The sequence below is a fragment of the Elephas maximus genome, chromosome X, assembly GCF_024166365.1.
Source record: "Elephas maximus indicus isolate mEleMax1 chromosome X, mEleMax1 primary haplotype, whole genome shotgun sequence".
In the NCBI taxonomy this organism is placed as follows: Eukaryota; Metazoa; Chordata; class Mammalia; order Proboscidea; family Elephantidae; genus Elephas; species Elephas maximus.
In genome coordinates, this window is record NC_064846.1 from 115,449,162 (window position 1) to 115,471,298 (window position 22,137).

Sequence of the window (22,137 nt, forward strand, 5' to 3'; positions counted from 1 at the left end):
GTCTACATAAAATTTAAAACTTATGTGTGGAGAAAGATATTAACACAAAGTTAAAACAAACAGTTGGCTGGGAGAAAGTATTTGCTACACAGATATCAGACAAAAGATTAATATCTATGTCTGTATCTATCTCTGTATCATCTCCTGGAAATCAATAAAACATATACAACCCATTTAAAATGGAGAAATAACACAATTTGACAGTAAACAATTATCTAATAAATAAGGGTGCTCCAGCTCACTAATAGTTAAAGAAATGTAACTAAACAACAATGAAGTACTATTTTTAAGATACCAAGATTAAAAAGATTGAAGGGGTTGTAGGGAAACAACCTCTTGTATACTTTGATTGGAGAGTAAATGGATACAACTTTTTATGGGACCGTTTTGTCAGTTACCACCAGAATTTTATGTGTGTATATTCTGTCACACTGAGAACCATATCTTGGAACTAGATTCCTCTAAGGTTTTTTTACTAGGTAGCCCCCAAGTTGGCCAGTCAGAGGCCTTTTCTAAAATACCCTTCTCCAAATTGCAAACCTAGCCATACTGTGCAGCTTTTTATCACATGACCTTGTGATAAAATTAAAAGGTTGCCTGGGTGCCCGGCCAGAACCGATGACTGCCCTGACAGGGAGCACAACAGAGAACCCCTGAGGGAGCAGGAGAACAGTGGGATGCAGACCCCAAATTCTCATAAAAAGACCAGAGTAAATGGTCTGACTCAGACTAGAGGAATTCCGGCGGTCACGGTCCCCAAACCTTCTGTTGGCCCAGGACAGGAACCATTCCCGAAGACAACTCATCAGACATGGATTGGACTGGACAATGAGTTGGAGAGAGATGCTAATGAAGAGTGAGCTGCTTGTATCAGGTGGATACTTGAGACTGTCTTGGCATCTCCTGTCTGGAGGGGAGATGGGAGGGTAGAGGGGGTTAGAAACTGGCAAAACGGTCACGAAAGGAGAGACTGGAGGGAGGGAGCGGGCTAACTCATTAGGGGGAGAGTAAGTGGGAGTACGCAGTAAGGTGTATATAAGCTTATATGTGAGAGACTGACTTGATTTGTAAACTTTCACTTAAAGCACAATAAAAATTATTTAAAAAAAAGGTTGCTTGATGCATGCTTTTAAAAATACAGGATTATATGAGTAGGAATAATCTTTATTTTTGGCCAGTCTATAAAAATATTAAAGTAATGCAAATAACTTTTATCTGTATTTTAAACAAAATTTAGATAATAGGTCTTTGGCCCAGCTATTCAACTTTTAGGATCCTATCTTGCAAAAATACTTCCAAACATATGCAAAGATGTTCACTGCAGCATTGTTTGGAATAGTGAAAAATTAAACTAACCTAATGACCCCACTTATATCTAAAATAAGAAAATGCATAGAAACCAAAGTTTATTAGTGTTTATCAGGGTCTGGAGGAAGGGGAAGATGGGGAGTTATTACTTGAGAGGCACCGAGTTTCTGTTTACAGGGATGAAAAACATTTGAAAATGGATAATGGTGATGGTTGCAAAGCATGGTGAGTGTAATTAATGCCATTGAGCTGTGTGCTTAAAAATGGTTAAAATAGCAAGTGTTTTGTTATATATATTTCACCACAGTAAAATTTTTTAAATAATAAATATGCTGATACTAACAACAACAAGAATTAAACTAACCTAAATGTCCATCAGTAGGGAAAACTTTTACTTCATAATACACCCATACTATGCATTACTCTATAAAACCAAAACCAAACCCATTGCCATCGATAACGACCCTCTAGGACAGAGTAGAACTGCCCCATAGTGTTTTCAAGGCTGTAAATCTTTACAGAACCCATGGAGCAGCTGGTAGGTTCAAGCCACTGACCTTTCAGTTAGCAGCTGAGTGCTTTAACCATTGGGCCACCAGGGCTCCTTGGATTACTCTATAACAGATTAAAAGAAGAAAGTATGTCTCTATATACGGACATGGAAAGATCCCCAAGCCTCACAGTTACATGAAAAAAGGAAGTTGCAGAACAGAGCTTATTGTATTATCCTACTTTTTTGAGGAAAAGAAAACCTACATGAAAACATGTTCTATACACTCTGTCATCATTTTAATATTACTGACATTTTTCCTTGGTTCTATTCCTTGCTTTTACTAATTCATTTCTCTCCTCCTTTATAACTTTTTCCTGTATCCAGCTGTTCATATCTTGTTTTTCCTTTAATAGCTAGCTCGAATACCACCAAATGCAGTCAGCAAACATCTTGTCTTGCCTGCTTTAGGTTAGGCCTTTTGCTGAACCTTGGTGGAATACGGGAATGAATTGTATCTGGTCCTACTGTCAGGGAGCTCAAGTCTAGAAGGGAGAGAGACACACAGGCAATGACAGCATAGTGTGGTTTGAGGTGGGACAGAAGTAGGCTCAGAGTGCTGTAGGAGCCCAGAGGAGGGGCACTTAACCCCATTTGGGAGCCAGGGAAGGCTTACTGAAGGAGGTGACATTGTACTGAGTCTTGAGAAAGTAGTAGCTTTTCTTTATCCCCCTCTCTCTCCAGAAATGGTCTTGCCCACATTTTGGCTCTCCCCAAGCATTATGGGGGGAAAAATAGGTCTTTGAGTCAGTACATCTACTTAAGTCCAAGTTCTACCACTTACCAACTCTATGACTTTGGCTAAGTCATTTAACCTTTGAGCCTCTGTTTCCTTATGTGTATAGTAGGAATAATGCCTACTTACCTCTCAGGGCTGTTTTTAGGATTGGAGATGATATATGCAAAACTCCTGGTTCACTATCAACTTTTGAAGGGTAGGAGCCATCTGTGTCTTGTTTTTCTCATAGCAATGTGTGTAGCATCGCATTGAATATACCTAAAAGCTGTATACATCTGGGGATGGTCCTGGAGTAAAGGATGGACTTGACCAAGTGGGGCTTTGGAATGAGAAGGCTGAGAGTAGTGCATGGGGTGAAGAGGATTGCATCATAATAAGAGAGAGTCAGGTTTCCGGTCTTGGTATGAAGGTGACACAGGAGGGAAAATAAGAGTAGATAGTCCTGAAAAATGGAGTCCAGGAAGGGAGCTCTGGCCCAGATTCTTGCTCCTGTTCTCCTGCTGATGCCATCTCCCATCTTACAGTCCAGGGCAGCAAGGCATGGTAGACCATGACTTTCCTTGGAGCTAACATGTCTCAGTTTCAATTCCAACTCTGTCACTCACTAGTTGGGTGAACTTGAATAACTTCAGTTCACATCTCTGAGTCTAGTTCCTTATCTGTTAAAAAGGACACAGTACCACCAACATCATGTTGTTATTAGGTGCCATCAAGTCTGTTCCAACTCGTAGTGACCCTATGTACAACAGAACGAAACACTGCCTGGTCCTGCGCCATCCTCACAATTGTTGTGCTTAAGCCCATTGTTGCAGCCACTGTGTCAATATATCTCATCGAGGGTCTTCCTCTTTTTCACTGACCCTCTACTTTATCAAGTATGATGTCCTTCTCCAGGGACTGATCCCTCCTGACAACATGTCCAAAGTATGTGAGACGTAGTATTGCCATCCTTGCTTCTAAGGAGCATTCTGGTTGTACTTCCTCCAAGACAGATTTGTCCGTTCTTTTGGCAGTCTTTTCAATATTTTTCTCCAATACCACAATTCAAAGATGTCAATTCTTCTTCAGTCTTCCTTATTCATTGTCCAGCTTTCACATGTACAGGAGGCAATTAAAAACATCATGGCTTGGGTCAGGCTCACCTTAGTCTCCAAGGTGCCATCTTTGCTTTTCAACACTTTGGAGAGGTCTTTTCCAGCAAATTTGCCCGGTGCAATGCATCTTTTGATTTCTGGACTGCTTACTCCCATTGGTATTGATTGTGGATCCAAGTAAAATGCGTGTGATATTAATGATATTGTTTGATAATTTCCACATTTGGTGGTATCAACATTCTTGGGAATAGGCATAAATATGGATCTCTTCCAATCGGTTGGCCAGGTAGCTACCTTGCAAATTTCTTGGCATAGACGAGTGTGTACTTCCAGTGCTGCATCTGTTTGTTGAAACATCTCGGTTGGTATTCCATCAATTCCTGGAGCCTTGTTTTTCGCCAATGCCTTCAGTGCAGCTTGGACTTCTTCCTTCAGCGCCATTGGTTCCTGATCATATGGTTGAACATCGACCAGTTCTTTTTGATACAGTGACTCTGTGTATTCCTTCCATCTTCTTTTGATGCTTCCAGAGTAGGTTAATATTTTCCCCATAGAATCCTTCAATATTGCAACTGAAGGCTTGAATTTTTTCTTCAGTTCTTTCAGCTTGAGAAACGCTAAGCGTGTTCTTCCCTCTTGGTTTTCCAGCTCTTTGCACATGTCATTGTAATACTTTGTCTTCTCGAGCCGCCCTTTGAAGTCTTCTGTTCACCTCTTTTACTTTATCATTTTGTCCTTTTGCTTTAGCTACTCGACATTCAAGAACAAGTTTCAAAGTCTCTTCTGACATCCATTTTGGCCTTTTCTTTCTCTCCTGTCTTTTTAATGATTGCTTGCTTTCTTCAAGTATGATGTCCCTGATGTCATTCCACAACTCATCTGGTCTTCGGGCATTAGTGTTCAACGTGTCAAATCTATTCTTGAGATGGTCTCTAAATTCATGTGGGATATACTCAAGGTCGACTTGTTCTAATTTTCTTTCAGTTTCAACTTCAACTTGTATATGAGCAATTGATGGCCTGTTCCATAGTTGGCCCCTGGCCTTGTTCTGATTGATGATACTGAGCTTTTCCATCATCTCTTCCTACAGATGTAGTAGATTTGATTTCTGTGTAGTCCATCTAGCAAGATCCACATGTATAGTTTTCGCTGTTTATGTTGGTGAACATTTGCAGTAAAGAAGTCATTGGTCTTGCAAGATTCTATCATGCAATCTCCAACATCATTCCTATCACCAAGGCCATATTTTCCAACTACCGATCCTTCTTTGTTTCCAGCTTTCACATTCCAATCTCCAGTAATTATCAATGCATCCTGACTGCATGTTTGATCAATTTCATGTGTAGGATAATATTGATGCCAGTGATAATGACAGTAATAATAAGTTACCACAGGCCTGGCAATCTACTTCTGAAAAATCAACCATCAAAAACCGTGTGTAGCACAGTTCTAGTCTGACACATATGGGGTCTTCATGAGTTGGAATTGACTCCATGGCAACTGGTTTGTTGTTGGTTTGTTTTGTTGTACTATCTATTAAGCACCAAACCTACCCTGTGGCAGATGTTTTATGTACTTGAATTCGTTTAATCCTACCATACCCTGCAGAATAGATATTTCCTCATTTTATGGATAAGAAGAATGAGTCCCAGAGAGGTGAAGAAATGGACCCAAGGTCACCCAGCTAGTAGGTGATGGGGCTGATATTCAAACCCAAGTCTGTCTGACCCTAAAGCCCATGCTTTTTCCACCTGGCAGGAAAGGCCAGGTGAGGCCATATGGTGGGGGAGCCTTGAGTGCCAAGTTGAGGAGTCTAAACTTTATCCTGGAAGCAATGGGGAGCCAAGGTGGGTGTCTGAGCAGAAGAGAGACATACTTGAAGGTAGGCTTTAGGAAAGCTAATGTGGTCCAAGAGGGTAAGGAGAAGAAATTAAGAGATGACTGAAATGTCAAGGTGAGAGAGAGCAGTGCTCTGGCCAGGATAGGAAGGGAATAAACAGTGGGACTGGAATTTCATTTGTTCCTTATAACAGCCTTGAGAGGTGTGGCTTTTTCTTCTTATTTTATAGATGAAGAATGGGAGACTCAGAAAGCGGGAGCTAATTGCCCAGGACTTGAGTACTGATTGGAATGATTCTGCTGACTCATTGATCCTGTGGAACAATATTTCAGAGGGAACTCTGAGTATAGAAGGGCATTTGCGTGTGTGTGTGCTTGTACTTGTCTGTCAGATAGAAAGCAGTGCCTTCCCTATCTCTTTTGAATCCTCCTGTTTCCTGAATCCCATAATTATTGCCTCCCCTGGGCCAGGGGGTCTGGGAATGTAGTGATACTGTTTCATTGGCTATCCCTTTTTTACTGCCAAGCACCCTCCCAGCCCTCTTATCTGTCTATCCACCCCATGAAACTGTAGCCCAGCTTCAGTGACTACCACATGTAGACTGGTCCTGCTCAAGGGTATCCTAGGGGCAGGTGCTTATTCCTGCAGTAACCCTCTCCTCTCCTGCTGCTGTGGCTGCTTCTGTGTATGTGCAAATGGCCACCTTGAGAATTAGATTCAGTTCATGCGCAGTTAACAATAATCACTGCCAGGTTTCCATTGCTGTTGTTTTCCAGGTACTTGACGAATGTTCTAGTCCTTGCAATAGTCCTATGGGGTTGGCATCATGAGCCCCATTTTTACAGATGAAAAAATTGAGGCTCAGAGAGGGGCAATAACATGCCTAGGGTCACATTAGCCTGGAAGTACTTGTAGAGCTGGGATTTGAACCCAGGTCTGTTTGCTCCCAAAGCCTGTGCGCTTTCCACACTCCATTTCTCAGCATCTCCTGCTTTCCCAACCCTCAGCCTTCAGGAAACACAAATGTCTGTCCTTCAAGGGCAGGATGGATTTCTAGAGATAGTGCCAAATCCATCCCAGGGACCTAGTGGGATGAGTCTGAGATTTAGAGCTCTAAGAACTCTGGATTCAAACCTTGGCTCTACCATTTTCCCAACTATGTGACCTTGGAAAGGTTATCTAACCTCTGTGAGCTTCAGATCCCTTATCTCTAAAATATTACTTTGCAGGTTTGTGTGGGGGTTAAATGAAATAATGTATGGAGCATGGCAGCATAGAGCAGATTGCTATTATTTATAAAGGGGGAGCTACTTGCCCAGAGTAGCTGGCATGCCCAGAGCCAGAGTATAAGGGTGGGTGGGTGGGTGGGTGGGTGGGTGGGTGGGTGTGCATGCGTGTGCGTGTGTGCATGCACTTGTCTGTCTGATGGACAGCAGTGCCTTCCCTTACCTGCCCTTTCTTTCCTATCTCTTTCTAATCCTCCTAGAAACCCTCCTGTTTCCTGGATCCCATACTTACTGCCTTCCCCAGGCCAAGGTGTCTGGGAATGGGGTGATACTGTTTCCTTGGCTGTCCCCAGAAGATTAGCCTACCAGGTCCTGGTCCATATATATGAAATTTGGGAACCCGTCAGGGTCAGAAATGGAGTTTATACTGGGTATGACTTGTAACTCAGGAGTTCTTCAAAACTGAGCCCAACCTGTGGGTGGGGGAGGGGTGCTATTCCAGGACAGAACCAGCAACAGGTTCTTTGGAGACTGAGTTGTGAGTGACCCTGGATAATCCATCACACTGGCCCCCTCATTTGGACCCCCATCCTAGCCCCACCGCCCTGGCTCCGGCCCTTCATGAATCTCCCCTGCTCTGCCAACTAATGCCTCTGCCTCTCTCTGTCACCCACCACCTGTGGCCTCTACCCTGCCCTTCCTGACCCCAGGGAAGAGGAGGAGGAGGAGGAGACTGAGGAAGAGGAAGAGGAAGCCGCTCACCAGTTCTGCTGTCCAGCCTCCGAGTGCAGCAGTCCCTCCTCTCGGTAACTGAGAGGACAAGGGTCATTTTCTATGCAGAAGCAAAAGCCTTAACCAGCCCCCCCTCAAGCCCCCATGGATCCCCCATGGGACCCTGTCCCCTGCTTCAGGAACCAGATGAGCAAGCATCGTGCCCATTCCTCCCCCACCTTCTTGGAATTCTCACCCCTACTGCTGTCTCTCCTGAACTCCAGCCCCTGAATTATAAAGAGCTGGAGCCCTAGGTCTGACTGAAATGTGGGAGAAGCAGAGCTTGGAGCTTGGAGCCTGGACCCTCCTACACCTGCATTCCCACTTCCCAGGCATCCTGGAGCCTGCCATTCCCGGAGAGGTCTCCAAATGACATCCCAAGGACCTACCTCTGTCCTCTGTGAGCACAGAGATGCAGGGTGCCTAGGGCTCAGAGGACCAGACAGGGGCAGCACCCAGCCTGCCTGGTTCCCTGTCATTCCTGTACTGTAGCCAGTGCTGCCATCTCCTCCACTGCTTGAAGGCCTTATCTCATGCTCCCTGCCACTCTCGTAATGCTCTGTAAATACGATCAGGAGGAGAAGGCCTTTCAGAGTGTGCGTTGCTGTGTACAAAGGAATTTCTGTCAATAAAAAGCTGATCTCTTCTCTCTGTCTGATATATGTTCCACCCCACCCTGTCTTCCTTCTCCTCATCTCCACCAGGGCTTTATTTTCTTTCCTACCCAGGGCTGGGAGCAGGAGTTAGGAGAGAGTAGGGACTGTGACTGACGGTATTGTCAACACCCAAAAAGCAATTAAATGAATGAGTGGTACGGTGCCTCAACATGGGCATTGGGGGGTGCCTTCTTCACCCTTTAGCCTGAGGCAACATGAGCTGGCTAACCTTGGACATGTTGCTTGACCTTTCTGGTACGCAGCTTCACCATCTGTAAAATGAGGAGGGAGGTTGGATCAATGGATCTCCAAGGGCTCTTCTAGCGCTGACATTCTGTGATTTGGAGAAGCTATGATTTCCAGAAACTATGATTATATGAATTTAAGAGAGAATAATTCGGTGGTTATTTGGCATTCCATGCCATTCTGTGATTTCTGTTTTTACAATGCTGTGATTTTTAGATTCTCCAAGGCTGTGGTTTTAAGATTTCATGATTCTACTATTTGAAATTTCTGATAGTGTGATTAATATTTTGTGATGTTAAGATTCTTTGATTCTGTGCTTTTAAGAATCTATGATTCTACAAGTTTAGGGTTCTCTGAATCTGAGAGGAAGCCATTTCCCCCAGATACAGTGACCTTGAATATTTCTTGTACCTGGCCAGAAGCTCCAGAAGCTGATTCTAAGAATCCGTGGAGGCTGTTGACAGGAGAGTAGAAGGTATCCTTTACGGGTCTGTAGGACCCACACCTTCCATGGTGTCTATGTTAGGAGCAAAGTCAGGAGACCCCGAAGTGGGCTTATACCTTGACTTTTCCCTTTCTGAACCTTTGGCATTAGACAAATCTGAGTTTAACTTTTGGTTCTGCCAAAAGTTGTATATACTATGTGTATAACCTTAAGCAAGTATTTTCTTCTTCTCGAGCTTCATTTTCCTCCTAAGTACGGTGGGAATATATCTACCTCTCTAGGTCGTCATAAAGATTAGCAAGGAAGAATGTGAAGAGCCCAGCATAGGGTCTGATGCACAGCTGGGAAAGGGTGCAGTGATAGGTGACTCTTGTTTTGACTGAGGCCCAAGTGAGAGTCTCACCTCACCTTTCCTCCCTCCCTTCAATGTCCCCATAACATTGATCATGTAGTTTTTCCAGAGTCTCACCTCATTCCTTCATTCATTGCTTTACTTACTCAGTTACTCAGCTCATCTACTCATTTACTCATTCAAGTTCTCATTTATTCCTCCCTCCCTCCCTCCCTCCCTCCCTCCCTCCCTCCCTCCCTCCCTCCCTCCCTCCCTCCCTCCCTCCCTCAATGAGCTCAAGCATAGTAATGATTGTGAGGATGGTACAGGACTGGGCAGTGTTTTGTTCTGTTGTATATAGGGTCACTATGAGTCATAACCAACTCAAAGCACCTAACAACGACTCCCTCCCTTCCTCCATTATTTAACATTTCCAAAAAGCATTGTTTGAGCACCTATATGTGCAAAGCCTCAAGCTTCATATAGTGAAAGATCAAAAGTAAGACAGTGGCTGTATTCTCCACGGTTCTCCATCTCCCAGGGGAGATGAGAAATCCTTTGGGAAGGTAGGCAGGGTGTGAAGGGCAAAAATGACTGAGCAGAAATGGCTTCAGTAATGAGCAAAATATGTCCCTGGCCCAAAGAGGAGGGAGGTGTCAAGGTGAACTGGGGGAATCCAGGAGGACTTGCCAGAGGAAAAGGGGCAAGAATTGGGCCTTGAATGCTGGGAAGGGTTTGGATAGGTGGCAAGGTGGTGAGAAGGCATTATGGGAGGCAAGGACAGCATGGAGAAAAGCCTGGTGGAGGGATCCAGGGTCATGTTGGGCTATGGTGAGTAGATTACTCAGTTCAACTGGCTCTCCAGGGTGTGTGAATCTGGGTGACCTGCAGCTAGGGAGGAGACCATTCTACCCTTCATTTGAGTGAAGATATAAGGAAGTATGTGTTCAGTGGTGGTTGGACTAAATGGAGGGAGAAGTCAAGTCAAGGTCAGAGATAACTGTTCTGGGAGCTGTAGGGATGTAGACTCCTGTACAAGTTGGCTAGGGCAGAGGACCTGTGCTGTGGGAAGGGGGGAAGGTTTATCAGATGTGAGGGGAATATGTATGTATATGTGGTCTCTGTGTGCCTGTGCATATGTGTGCATGCCTCTGTGTGGGACTGTGTAGATCTAAGAGTGCTCTATTATGTAACTAAGGGAGCATAACTGTGTGAGACTCAGTGTGCAGAATTCTGAGTGTGTGAGGTCGATTGTATGAAGTAGTGACTTTCTGTGCCTAGCAGACTCTATGGATGTGTTTGATGGATATAATCACAAGACTGGGTGTGGGTGGCTTTTGAGCATGTGGGACTGTGACTTTCAGCGTAACAATTGTCAGACAGGATGATCCCACACAGACACATGACTGCTACCTGTGGTCTTAGAGCACCAGGGTAGCTTCTGAGCATCTGCTGTTTGCTGGACCTGGCCTGGGCATGGTGGGTTCAAGAGGTGAATCATACCAGGCCACTGCCCTTGGGAAATTTGTAGTCAAGGGAGGAGGAATGGGGTGGGGGCATAGATGCTTCAAGAGAGAATCACAAGTTAGCCAGTGATAAGGGCTCATCATGATACGAGTGTGCCTAAGACACAGAGGAGGGAGTCCAGAACTAACTTCCCAGGAAGGCCTGCCTGCCCAGCGTACGGCAGTAGGAAGATGAGCTCACCCAGATTGATGAAGGCTGGGGGTGAGGGGGAAAGGGAGGACATTCTGGGCAGAAGAAACAAAGGAAGAGTATGAGCAAAGATATGGGGATGTGGATCAGCTTGCCCTAGTCTAGGAATTGCAAGTAGCCTGCTGTTGCTGATGTTTTGGAGCTTAAAGGAGCTGGGTAAGAGGGAGACTAGACAGATTCAGAGGGACCTCTGAGGCCAAAAGTGGGACACTGGCCTAGAAGATAAGTAAGCAGATTTGGGTTCTCATCCTGTGTGACCCTGGACAAGTCACTTTGACTCTTTGAGCCTCAATTTGGATTTGGTGGGATTGGATGGTTCATAAAGTCCATTCCAGCTCTGTGGATCTTCTTCTGCCTTTGGCCAGCCAAACCCATGAGTCATTGCTCTTGAAGACAGGGACTTCTTCCATCTAACCTCAGTCTTTCCTGCTTCCTCCTGTGTTGCTTCCTCATTCACACACTCCACAAATATTCACCCAGCATCTGGCCCTTTGTGTAGCACTGTAGGAAGCCATGGAGAGATGAAGAATGCAAAGGCTCTCAACCTTTGAGGGGCTGCTCAGTGCCTAGTGTGGGATAAGCTTTGCGTTGAGAGACACTTTGTTTGAATCCTGGCTCCACCACTGCTGAGTTATTTCATCTCTCTGTACCTCAGTTTCCTCATCTTTGTTTTCTCCTTAGGGAGAACAACCCAGATTCTGAAGAGTTGCTATGCTTAGCAAAGAGTAGGTACTCAGTAAATGACAAGTATTATTTTTAGGACTGAAAAGAGAAAAAAAAAAACCAGAGCCAGATTTCAAACCCAGGTCTGTGTGCTCCCAAAGCCTGTGTTTATCCACTGTACCACCCAGTCAGCCCCTTAGGGGGCCTCCTTCTTCCCTGTCAGCCCCTGTGCCAAGCCAGGCTGCGTTCAGGTTTGGAATCTTAGAGGCACTGGGATCAGGCAACAGAAACAGCTTGCAGAAGAACTGTTGGAGGAAAGAGAGGTGGTTGGTGGCCCCTCTTGCTGGGTCCAGTCTTCTCCTTGCCCAGTCTTTTCCTCCCAGAGCCCAAAGCTCCTGGCCCTGTCTAGATGTACAGACCTCCTCATCTTTTCTTGTCTCTCACTTCCAGTCCCCTTCTTCCAGCCTAAGTTGTCATGGGGATAGTCCTCAGCACCCCCAGCTTCCTCTTGCCCTCATCTTATGGTTTCCATGGCAATAGCCCCCATTCATTTCCATGGCAACTGCATCCTGATCCCATCCCCTGCTGGCTGCCTAGCTCCAGGCAGTGCCAATAAAGGGAAGAAGGGAGAGAAGATCTCCCAGCAGGAGCAGCTTCTGGGGAGGGTCATTGCCCCCACCATGCATGGGCAGGCCAGCCCCAAATCCCTATGAAACTTCCTGCCCCACTTCTCCCCATCTTAATGCCTTGGCTCATAAGGTTGCCTCACTCCTTGTCTCTACTAGCTTCTCCTAGGCAAGGCCCAGTTCAAAAGCTTTCTCCCCCAGGAAGCCTTCAGGGCAGTAGGGGAACTAGAACAGGCGTCCTTGCGCTTGTGAACCCCAAGATATTTGGCAGCCACTTCCCCTATGAGCCTTTTTCTTCATCTGTAAAATGGAATCCTGATTCTTCCCTCACATTTGCCATAAAAAGTTAAAAATAGATTAAAAATTTTTTTTATTAAATAATGTGCAGAAAATGGCTGCCATAGGAAAGGTGTGCAGTTTAGTATGAGTTTGTATTTATTCTGCTCAGCTCCCCAACCCAAGCAGAATGGATCTCTCTCCTGAGCACTCCCAGCACTTTCTCTGTTTCTCAGCTCTGATAACTATCTGCTTTGTCCGTGTTACTATTTGTGTAACATGGCTTATTCCCCATCTGCAGAGGATGCTCTCCAATTTTCCTTGTAAAATAGCCCGGCAGCCAGTGGATGTGGGTGCAGGGTTGTGTGTGTTGGTTTACAAGTAATCTGTGTGTGGTTGTGTCTGTACGTGTGCATGTCTTCACGGGTTCTTATCTGTTTTCATCTGTTTTTTGGGGGGGTATGTTTGCTTCTAGGTTTGTTGGCCTTTGGATGTGCCTGTGTTTTTGTACCTGTGTGTGTAAGAGAGAGAGAAAGAGAGAGAGAGTGCACATGTGCCCTTTGTTCCTGGCTTGGAGGAGCCCACAGAGAGAGGAGGGTCTCCCATACTCTTTCTGAAGCCCAGGAATCCAAAGGGGGGATTGTGTTTGCACAGGCCCTGTGCAGATGAGAAACTGAGGTGCAGAGAGGTAAAGCGACATGCCCAGGGTCACACAGATAGTCAATGGCAGTCAGGACCTGAACCTAGCCCTGCCCAGCTTTTTACTCTACCTCATGTTCTCTGTGTGTGTATATGTGTGAGAGAGAAACACAGGGAAGGAAAGAGGTTTTCCATGTGATTGACACGGCCTCAAGTGTCTTTGGGGCTCTGACTTGGAGGATTCTACATCCCAGGTCCTGTTTCTTCAACCATGTGTGTGATGTCAGGAGCAACCCCCTCAAACACTCTCCTTTTTGCCAGGCCTCCTCTTGGGAGTCTGTGTTGACAGCCTGGACTCCCTACCACTATTTCCTTTGCAACCAAAAAGAAGGTAAGCTCTCAAGGGTAGGGAATTGCCAAAGAGTAGAGACCCAAGGATGGTACAGAGCCAAGAGTTGGGGAGAAACAAGATGTTTGCATCCCAGCTTTCTCACTTAATAGCTGTGTAACCTTGAGCAGGTTTACATCACCTCTCTGAGCTTCAGTGGCCTCATCTATAAAATGGGGTACCTGCCTCAATAAATTGTGTGGATTAAATGAGCTAATTAATACCCCTGTCCTAGGGATGGAGGTGGCCCTGTAAGCCTGCCTGCATGGAGAGGACAGGTGGCCACAGAAGGACACACCTAAGCTAAATGTTGACAGGCAGCTGGAGTTTGCCAGGCTGGGGTATCAGGGGCAGATTATCCAATAGGCAAGGTAAGCATGATGGTTACCTTGCTTACCAGATTATCTGTAATGAACAATTTCACATTTTTTTTTACCACATCAAAGATGTTTCTTCTAGGTATGGCTAGCATCTGTCTCTCTCCCAATCCCAAAGCACCTTCCTACAGAATCAAAGCCTCTTTTCAAATTTACAGTCCCTGGCATGGGCGTTCTTGAGCTTACTTCCTAATCTGTAGTGAATAATTTCACTACAAATGATCTGGTAAGCAAGGTAAGCACTGTGTTTACCTTGCCTATTGGATAATCTGTCCCAGAGGTAATGGGGCAGAGGGTATATAAGGCTGCTCTTAAGTCAAGAGAGCTACCCATAGCCATGGTGAGTAAGTTGGAGATTATTCTATGGATGATGATTCCTGTAAAACCTGTTAGATCATGTCCCTCCTCTGCTCATCTTAATCAGAGCAAAAGGTAAAGTCTTTATCGTGGGCTCAATGCCCTTCATAACTTGGCCTCCATTACCTTGCTCACTCTGCTTGCAGCTACACTGGCCTCCTCGATGTTCCTCAGACATGCCAGGCACAGTTCTATCCTCTGTCTGGACTGCTCTTGCCTCAGATAGCCTCACAGCTTACTCGCTTACTTCCGTCAGGGCTCTGCTTCTGTGCGATTTCTTCAGAAAGACCTTCCCTGACCATCACATCTAAAAAAGCACCTCCTATCACTCTTTTTGTTTTCCTTCTTAACACCTATCCCTACCTAAATTATAGTATGTGTTTATTTTGTGTATTTCTTTGTAGCCTGCTTCTCCCACTAGAATACCACCTCCATGAGGGGACAGATTTTGTGCATCTTGTTCACTATTATATTTCCAGCATCCCAACACTATCCAGAGAGCAGTGGTAGTTCGTTCTCACTTTCCTTGTGGAAGACCTGGATTCGATTCCCAGCCAACGCACCTCATGCACAGCTGCCGCCCATCTGTCAGTGGAGGCTTGTGTGTTCCTATGATGCTGAACAGGTTTTAGTGGAGCTTCCAGACTAAGGCAGAGTAGGAAGAAAGGCCTGGCAATCTACTTCCAAAAATCAGCCAGTGAAAACTCTAGGGACAACAATGATCCAATCCCATTGCACATGGGAACTCCATGAGTCGGGGGCGACTGGACGGTGGCTAACAACAACAGCATTGTGCCTAGCACGTAGAAAGTGCTCAATTCTTTGTCAAATGAATGATGGGGAGCCATGGAAAAGTTTTAAGTGGAGGAGTGAAATGATCAGATTTGTACTTTTTGAAAGCTCTCTCTGGCCACAGGGTGGAAGATGGATTAGAAGAGGATGTTGGAGGCTGTGGTAAAAGTTCAGGTGAAAGTGTTCATTAGAGCAGCTGCCAGAGCTCAGTCATCCACTCCCTCACTTTAGAAGCTTTTATTGAGCACCTGTTCTGTGCCAGGCCCTGTGCTCTGTACTACCTAGGAGATTACCAAGCTCTCTTCCTGTATGTACTGGGATTCTGGGAGTCATGAACACAATTGTTTGTCACACTTTGCTAAAGCTAACCTGTGCCATACAAAGAAGGATAGACACATGCTGTGTGTGGGAGCTCTGAACAAGATCAGCAATACTTTCTGGCTGGAGGCAGGATTCAGGAGGGCTTCTTAGTGGTAGCATGTGACCTGAACCTTGACAGAACTGGGACTTGGGGGAGGGGTTCTCAGATTGCAGGTGGCAGAGATGATGGACAATGCATTTCAGGTGGAAAGTACTGTATAAGCAAAGTTTTGGAGGTGGAAGCAGAGAAGTATTTGGGAGAAACAGGAGCTGAGCCAGGCTGGCAGCCCACCCTGCAGTATAGTTTAGTGTTGAAGAATATGGGCTCTGATTAGAGAAATGCAAATCAAAACTACACTGAGATACCATCTCACTCCAACAAGGCTGGCATTAATCCAAAAAACACAAAATAATAAATGTTGGAGAGGTTGTGGAGAGACTGGAACACATACACTGCTGGTGGGAATGTAAAAAGGTACAATTACTTTGGAAATCAATTTGGCACTTCCTCAAAAAGCTAGAAATAGAACTACCATATGATCCAACAATCCCACTCCTTGGAATATATCCTACAGAAATAAGAGCCTTTACACAAACAGATATATGCACACCCACGTTCATTGCAGCACTGTATACAATAGCAAAAAGATGGGAGCAACCAAGGTGCCCATCAATGGATGAATGGATAAATGAATTATGGTATATTCACACAGTGGAATACTACGCACCAATAAAGAACAACTATGAATCCATGAAACATTTCATAACATGGAGGAATCCAGAAGGCATTATGCTGAGTGAAATTAGTCAGTTGCAAAAGGGCAAATATTATCAGGTGGACATTTGAGACTGTGTTGGCATCTCCTGTCTGGAGGGGAGATAGGAGGGTAGAGAAGGTTAGAAACTGACAAAATTGTCACGAAATGAGAGACTGGAAGAAGGGAGCGGGCTGACTCATTAGGGGGAGGGTAAGTGGGAGTATGGAGTAAGGTGTATATAAGCTTATATGTGACAGACTGACTTGATTTGTAAACTTAAAGCACAATAAAAATTATTTAAAAAAACAAAATTAAAAAAACCGCTTCACTAGAAAAAAAAGGGCAAATATTGTATGAGACCACTATAATAAGAACTCAAGAAATAGTTTAAACAGATGGCTACAAGGGTGGGGAAGGAGGGAGGGAGAGGGGTATTCACTAATTAGGCAGTAGACAAGAACTATTTTAGGTGAAGGGAAAGATAACACACAATACAGGAGAGGTCAGCACAACTGGACTAAACCAAAAGCAAAGAAGTTTCCTGAATAAACCGAACGCTTTGAAGGCCAGAGTAGCAGCGTTGAGGGTCTGGGGACCATGATTTCAGGGGACATCTAGGTCAATTGGCACAATAAAATCTATTAAGAAAACATTCTGCATCCCACTTTGGTGAGTAGCATCTGGGGTCTTAAATGCTAGCAAGCGGCCATCTAAGATGCATCAATTTGTCTCGACCCACCTGGAGCAAGAGAGAATGAAAAACACCAAAGACACAAGGTAATTATGAGCCCAAGAGACAGAACAAAAAAACAGAAAGGGCCACATAAATCAGAGACTACTTCAGCCTGAGGCCAGAAGAACTAGATGGTGCCCAGCTACAACCGAGGACTGCCCTGACAGGGAACACAACAGAGAATCCCCGATGGAGCAGGAGAGCAGTGGGATGCAGACCTCAAATTCTTGTAAAAAAAAAGACCAGACTTAATGACCTGACTGAGACTAGAAGGACCCCGGAGGTCATGGTCCCCAGACCTTCTGTTAGCCCAAGACTGGAACCATTCCTAAAGCCCACTCTTCAGACAGGGATTGGACTGGACTATAAGATAGAAAATGATACTGGTGAGGAGTGAGCTTCTTGGCTCAAGTAGACACATGAGACTATGTGGGCAGCTCCCGTTTGGAGGGAAGATGAGAAGGCAGAGGGGGACAGAAGCTGGCTGAATGGACACGGGGGATATAGCGTAGAGAGGAGTGTGCTGTCTTATTAGGGGGAGAGCAACTAAGTGTACATAGCAAGGTGTATATAAATTTTTGTATGAGAGACTGACTTGATTTGTAAACTTTCACTTAAAGCACACACACACAAAAAAAATGTGGGCTCTGGAGTCAGACTGCCTGAATTTGAATCCTGGGTCTATCATTAATAGCTGTGTGACCATAGATATGTTACTCAACCTCTCTGAACCTCAGTTTCCTTGTATGTAAGATAAAGATAAATAATACCTACCCCATGGAGTTGGTTGAAGATTAAACTAGTTATTGAATGTCAAGTGATAAGAATGGTACATGAACATACTAAGTGCACTGTAAGTATTAGCCATTATATTTTGGAAAAGCCTCAAATGCCAGAATAAGGAACTTGGGCTATCTCTGTGAGCAGTGGGAGCTGTGGATGGTTCATGATTATAATAAGGCTCAAGCTGTGTGCTGGGAGGGTAGAGGTTTAAGAGGTTGGTGGGTGGGATCCTACAGTCCTAAGGGGGAGGAGAGGAGCATCTTAGATGCCTAGGGTGGGCTGGGCTCGGTCTGTCCCCTGGAGGGTGACATCAGGGCCCCTGAGGCCGAGGAGGAGAGAGTATTTGGGGTGGAAGGCAGTCCCCCCAGTCTGTTTCTGCCCTGTTCCTGGCAGTGCTGCAAACTAGCACTTTGGAGGGTAGAGGATAAGCAGTGGGTGGCAGTTGCCACCAGAGTGGGGGCCAAGCAGCCTTGTGGATGCAGCCTCCCCACCACTCCCAGAACCTGGCCTCGTGGCCACCATGTAATGACTGCAGTGCTCTTCTGCAAGGTTGGCAGGCCTGCTGTAGTTCAAGCTCCTGCACTGGTAGGGAACCCCCCACACCCACCGCAGCTTGCCCATACCCTGCACCCTGGCCTCTGCAAAGTAGGGCTGGGGGTGGCCTCTTAACCCTTTCACCAGCCAAGAGCCCCCCAACCCTGTGCCCCCAAAACCAGTCACTCTCGGGGCCCCAGCATTACCTATCACTGGACCCCAGCCACACCCATTTCCCCCACCACCCCCTCCATGCCTCACCTGTCTATTCCTCCCCTTCCAAACCCTCCCCTTTTTTCTCGCCTCTTTGGTTCCTTACCATGCCTGGCTCGGCTCACGACGCCAGGGCTTTGTCACCACCTGGGTTCCCTGGCAGCCTGGTTGCCATAGCACCATGGGAGCAGGTTCCGGCGGAACAACAGCTCTGAGTAATCAGGACGGGCAAGACCTGGTGCCCAGTTCCTGCTACTCTTGGGCCTGGAGGCCCCTGCCCCTCTTCCTCAGCTGAAGAGAGGAGGCCATGAGGAAAAAAAGGAAGCTGCCCCTCAGGGCAGCTCTTTACCTGTGAGGATGCTCGATGGGAGGAGCCTTCTACTGTCACTGAGCCAGCCCTCCCCCCTCCCCCCCCCCACCACAGTCAGGGAACCCTGGGAACTGGCCAGCCAGTAGTCCAGGCAGCTGAGGGCAGGGGTGGAGCTGCAGGGGGCAGGTCTGGGCAGGGGAGGGTAGGAGAGCCTGGATGGGCAGGATACAGGAATGGGCCTGTGGTACCTGGGGACAGGACTGAGAGGGGGTGGTGCTGGGGATAGTGGTGGGAGGGAAACCACAGCACACTGTTCCCTCAGGGCCATGAAGGGATGGAACTGTAAGGAAAGGGGGTCTGGGGGTGGGGCTATAAGGGAATTGGCCTGTCAGGGGAAGGAGGTGAGGATGGAGCTCTTAGGAGACAGGATTATTAGAAAAAGGAGCTTGAGGGGCTGGGAGGAAACTGGTGTGGGGATAAGGCTGTGAGGGGAAGTGGCTGGGAGTAGGACTGGGGACAAGACTGTGAGAAGACAGAGCCTTGAGGGAAAAGAGTCTAAGAGGATGGAACTGTAAGGGGAGAAAGTCTGTGAGGTAGGGAGAAGGGGTTTGAGGATGGAGCTGTGAGGGAACAGGACTGTAGGGGAATGAGGATTGGGCTGTGAAGGCAAGGGGGCCTGAACAGAAGGAACTGCGAGGGCAGTGAGGAGACAATTTGAGGGGCTGGACTCCTCTTTGGCCTTTAAGCATTGAGGTTCCCGTATCCGTGAAGAAGTTGGAGTGGATAGGCTGAGGGGAGGGATATAGTACAACCACTCTCAGTCTGGGCCCAGCAGGCCCCTGTGCTATTCCCATATCCTGGCTCATCTTATCTCATCCCCACAGTGTGGAGGGTGATGCCCCAGGCAGTGACCTGAGCACAGCGGTTGATAGTCCTGGGAGTCAACCCCCCTACAGACTGAGCCAGATGCCCCCCACCAGTAGCCACATGGGGGGCCCCCCTGTTGGGGTGGGCCTTCCCTGGGCTCAGCGGGCACGCCTCCAGCCAGCCAGCGTCGCCCTGAGGAAGCAAGAGGAGGAGGAGATAAAGCGCTCCAAGGCCCTATCGGACAGCTATGAACTCTCCACAGACCTGCAGGACAAGAAGGTGCTGAAGAGGTGGCTCTCTGGCTGGGAGTGGGGGGTGGGGGTGCAATAGAGAGCCAAGGGAGGGATTTGGATGTGGCATTTCAGGGTGGTATCCAGGGAGGGATAGTGAGGCTGGAACTGGAGAAGACTGGCTCCAGGACTCTTCACCCTACTGGGGACTCACTAACTTATTCACCACATGTCCACTGACTCTTATATTCAGTCAGCAAACATTTATTGCTAGCACTGGAGATAGAAAGATGAGACCTGGACCCTGTCCTCAAAAAACTCAGTCTAATGGAGGAAGCATATACATAACTTGACAATTTCAGAACAGTGAGATACTAAAGAGAGAGAGAGAGAAAAAATATTATGTGTAGAAAAAAAAAACTGGAAGGACATATACCAAAATGTTAATTGTGGCTACGCCTAGGTAATGGGACTTTAAGCGAGTCAATCTTCCTTCCCTCCCTCCCCCCTCCTTCTTTTCTTTCTTTCCTCCCTCTTTCCCTCTCTTCTCTCCCTCCCTCTCTCTCTTCCTCCTTCTTGCTCTCTATTTCTTCCTTTCTTTCCTTTTTGGTTTCTCTATGTATTTCTTTCTTTTTTTTAATAATGACATGTACATCTTGTAATTTAAAAGAGGAGAAACATTAGCCAATACCACGTGACAGGTGCTATCTCTGATTAAAGGTAGAACACAGCACTGTGAGAGCACAGCTGGGCACATTCAGGCAACTCTTAGCAGTTAGCAGTGACTTGTGTGGATGTGCTTGAGAGCCCAGGGAGATGAGTCTGTAGTGCATTTCTCACCTTGTTTCCCTTGAACCTCCCCTGACAGGTGGAAATGCTGGAGAGGAAGTATGGGGGCTCCTTCCTGAGCCGTAGGGCTGCCAGGACCATCCAGACAGCCTTCCGCCAGTATCGCATGAACAAGAATTTTGAGCGACTACGCAGTTCAGCTTCTGAGAGCCGCATGTCCCGCCGCATCATCCTTTCTAACATGAGGATGCAATTCTCCTTTGAGGAGTATGAGAAGGCACAGAACCCCGCGTACTTCGAGGGCAAGCCTGCCTCGCTGGACGAGGGTGCCATGGCTGGTGCCCGGAGCCACCGGCTTGAACGAGGGCTCTCATATGGAGGCTCCTGTGGTGGGGGCATTGATGGTGGCGGAAGCTCTGTCACCACATCTGGAGAATTTTCTAATGATATCACAGAGCTGGAGGACTCCTTCTCCAAACAGGTCAGGATCCCTGAAATGGGCCTTTCTTCCTCATATCCATGCTGTAGCTACTCCTTTTACTTTTTACCTATACTCCAAACTGAAAGAAGTTGCACAACAAGCATTTAATAAAAACAAATAGCTACAATGTGAGTGAGGGCTGTGAAAATTAAGAGAGAAAAATTGCAAGTCAAAAAATGTAGTTAAAACAACCAAATTAAGAATCTGGGTGTATAGAACGAGTAAGAAAAGTCCTCACTATTTGAAACTTGTTCCACTATCAAATTAAGGCTTAACTAACAGCTAGTGAGTTCCTACTATGTGCCAGGTACTGTGTATGCCTCATAACAGATCTGCAAGACAGGACTTGTTATCCCTATTTTATAGAGGAGGAGACTGAGGCTATGAGGCTCTGAAAAGTGAAGTGACTTCCCCAAACTAGATTGGAACCCAGCTCTGTCTGATTCCAAAGCCCACGTTCTTTCCATTATACCACACTACCATGTACCAGGCTCTGTACTGGGCATTGTGAGGGGGGACAAGTGAGCTGGCCACAGTCCCTGTTCTCAAGGGTCTCCCAGTCCAGTAGGAAATGGCAAACATGTACACATTACTATCTCCTGAAGTAGTATGTGCTCAGAGCCCTGAGAAAGAATCACATACAGTACTGTGAAAACCCAGGGACGGGAGAACAAATTTTCTTCCGGGAGGACCTGAGAAGGCTTCTTTGAGAAAACAGCATTGGAGCTGGGTCTTACCAGATAGATAAGATTTAGCAAGTTGGTAATAGTTGAGAGGGTGTTGCTTGCATAGGCATTGCATTAGCAAAAGCATGGAAGGGTGGGCACATAACAGGCAGTGATGGTGGTAGGAGGTCATATCTGCCCAGATTTGAATCCCAGTTCTGCCATTTCCTAGCTGTGTGACCTTGAACAAACTGTTTAACCTTACTGAAACACAGTCAATAAAATAGATATTTTTAAAACTGTTTTGACAATTCACTTCAACTAGGTAATACATATGAAAGCACTTAGTACATGGTAGCTGCTAAGTACATGTT

The 22,137-nt window shown here is 46.3% G+C and overlaps 1 protein-coding gene across 4 annotated transcripts in view; it reads left to right on the forward strand.

Moving 5' to 3' along the window:
• Positions 1 to 22,137, forward strand: part of IQSEC2 (IQ motif and Sec7 domain ArfGEF 2) — an 84,146-nt gene that overhangs the window by 44,643 nt on the left and 17,366 nt on the right. For all 4 annotated transcript variants that reach the window (XM_049872579.1, XM_049872582.1, XM_049872581.1 and 1 more), the window contains 2 exons: positions 19,616 to 19,877; positions 20,697 to 21,098. In XM_049872579.1, the coding sequence (XP_049728536.1) occupies positions 19,616 to 19,877; positions 20,697 to 21,098 (664 nt within the window). The remainder of the gene's footprint in view (positions 1 to 19,615; positions 19,878 to 20,696; positions 21,099 to 22,137) is intronic.